Below are 1,669 nucleotides of genomic sequence, written 5' to 3'. Positions count from 1 at the left end.
CTTCCAATATCCACGAAGCCAGTCCAACGTAACGTAGCAGGATAATTCCTCCAAAAGCCCCATGGTAGTCTCCAGGATAGGCATTGGCCAATGGATTGGTTCTGTTCTCTCATTTACAACCCTGATATCACGACGGCAAACGCGCAGAGGTTCCAAAAAAAGAAAAAAAAACATTTCAGATGACATCATGAACTCTCGCAATAAGGCAGTAAATGTCTCTACTTCACCTGTGTCCAACCCAGAGTTTGTTGTCTCGGTAACTCTCACCTGTAAGATGACCGCCACCAGCGCGTCAGCACCTCCTCCCACAACGGTTAGCTTTGGTGTGGCTGTTCTCTATTCCGCCTCCTCCAGTGTGATCGGCGCTCGTGTAGGCAAGCGAATATTTTCCTGAATGAAGCAGATGTCGCCACCCTCGTCGCATCTTCGAAGTTTCTGAAAATCCTACTACTGCCGAATGTCACAAACTTGGCCCAGTATAGCCTCCACTGAATACCCGAACTTCTCCATTACCGGACGTGGAAAGACCAACATTTTCTTGTCTTGTTGTTGCTCGACAACCCTCGTTACAGTGTTGCGTAGCTACCGTGGTCCTGCTGCCGTGTGTATCTGGATCGTGGTTGAAAACAATCCGTATAGTCACATTGAAAAAACTATGACTAAATGTCGCCAGTCTGCGTGGGGCACAGGTTTCGTCGTGCTGTTTGACACCCCGACTGAGTAGTGCATAAACTAGACCACGACCCGTAATATTAACATCGGCTCCGAGTCCCACAGCATACTAAGAAGCTCCAGTACATTATCCAGTCGTGTTATACAGATGCTACCCGGTTCCAGTCAAATTACATTCAATAGCAGCGTCTTGGCGCTCTGGGTCTGCGTAGTTGCAGGGTAGCTACTTAAGCTGACACCGTCCTTTTTCCTCGCAACTCCCGCAGAAGAGTATCGGCTTCTCCAACCGCAAATCACTGGCAATCTTTGACTCGATGTTCATCACCGTTGCACAAAAGACTAGAGCGTTTGTGGCGCGGAGGTTTCTCTTCGGTGTTAACAGTTGATTTATCTGTCCTTTGGTAGGTCTTCTTAGATGACGGCTTGCTCGTTCGCTGCCCATATCGATGTCCAAGGTTGTTCCATATAGGTTGTCCGACTTTTCCACCTGAAGTAAACGTGGTTGAAGTCGATAGAGTGCCCTACTACTGCACAAGGGCGGTACTCTTCCTCTTGCACAGGTTCGCTCTCTCTTCGCCACTTTCCTTTTATTTAAATCTCGCCGATAGCGTCAGGCAGAACTGTAGACCAAACCCATTTCATTTCTTTTTTTCTCTCCAGCGCGCATATCCGTTGCAATTGAGCGGTAGCCACTTTATAAATTCCACAATGTCCTTGGGGAGTGGTTTGTTCGACTCCCTTGCCATCTCATTCTTCACGGTACGTCAAAACGGCTCCGGGCCGAGAGCGTCAATAAGGTAGCCAACAATCTACTTAGGCTCCTTCCCAACTATCCACTCCATGTTCATCTTTCCAGCACCTGGTATATCTTGTGTTCCAGTTTGAAGACACGCGAATCAGGATCAGTAAAGTATTCATACTGAGATTTCTGCTCAATATATGCAGCGGGGCTGCCGTAGCTTAGCGTCAGAGGAAGACGGTTAACTCAAAGAGTAAA

The 1,669-nt window shown here is 47.9% G+C and overlaps 1 protein-coding gene across 1 annotated transcript; it reads right to left on the bottom strand.

Moving 5' to 3' along the window:
• Positions 1-336: 336 nt before the first annotated feature.
• On the bottom strand, positions 337-510 carry PPTG_22784 (hypothetical protein; the record flags this gene model as incomplete). The annotated part of the gene is made up of 2 exons (XM_008906240.1): positions 337-390; positions 469-510. 2 exons carry the CDS (start codon positions 508-510, stop codon positions 337-339), a joined length of 96 nt encoding a protein of 31 aa, XP_008904488.1.
• Positions 511-1,669: the final 1,159 nt, after the last annotated feature.

Source organism: Phytophthora parasitica, assembly GCF_000247585.1.
Source record: "Phytophthora parasitica INRA-310 unplaced genomic scaffold supercont2.23, whole genome shotgun sequence".
NCBI lineage: Eukaryota > Oomycota > Peronosporomycetes > Peronosporales > Peronosporaceae > Phytophthora > Phytophthora nicotianae.
Note: the sequence above shows the minus strand (reverse complement) of the source record. Positions and strands in the feature narration are given on the sequence as shown.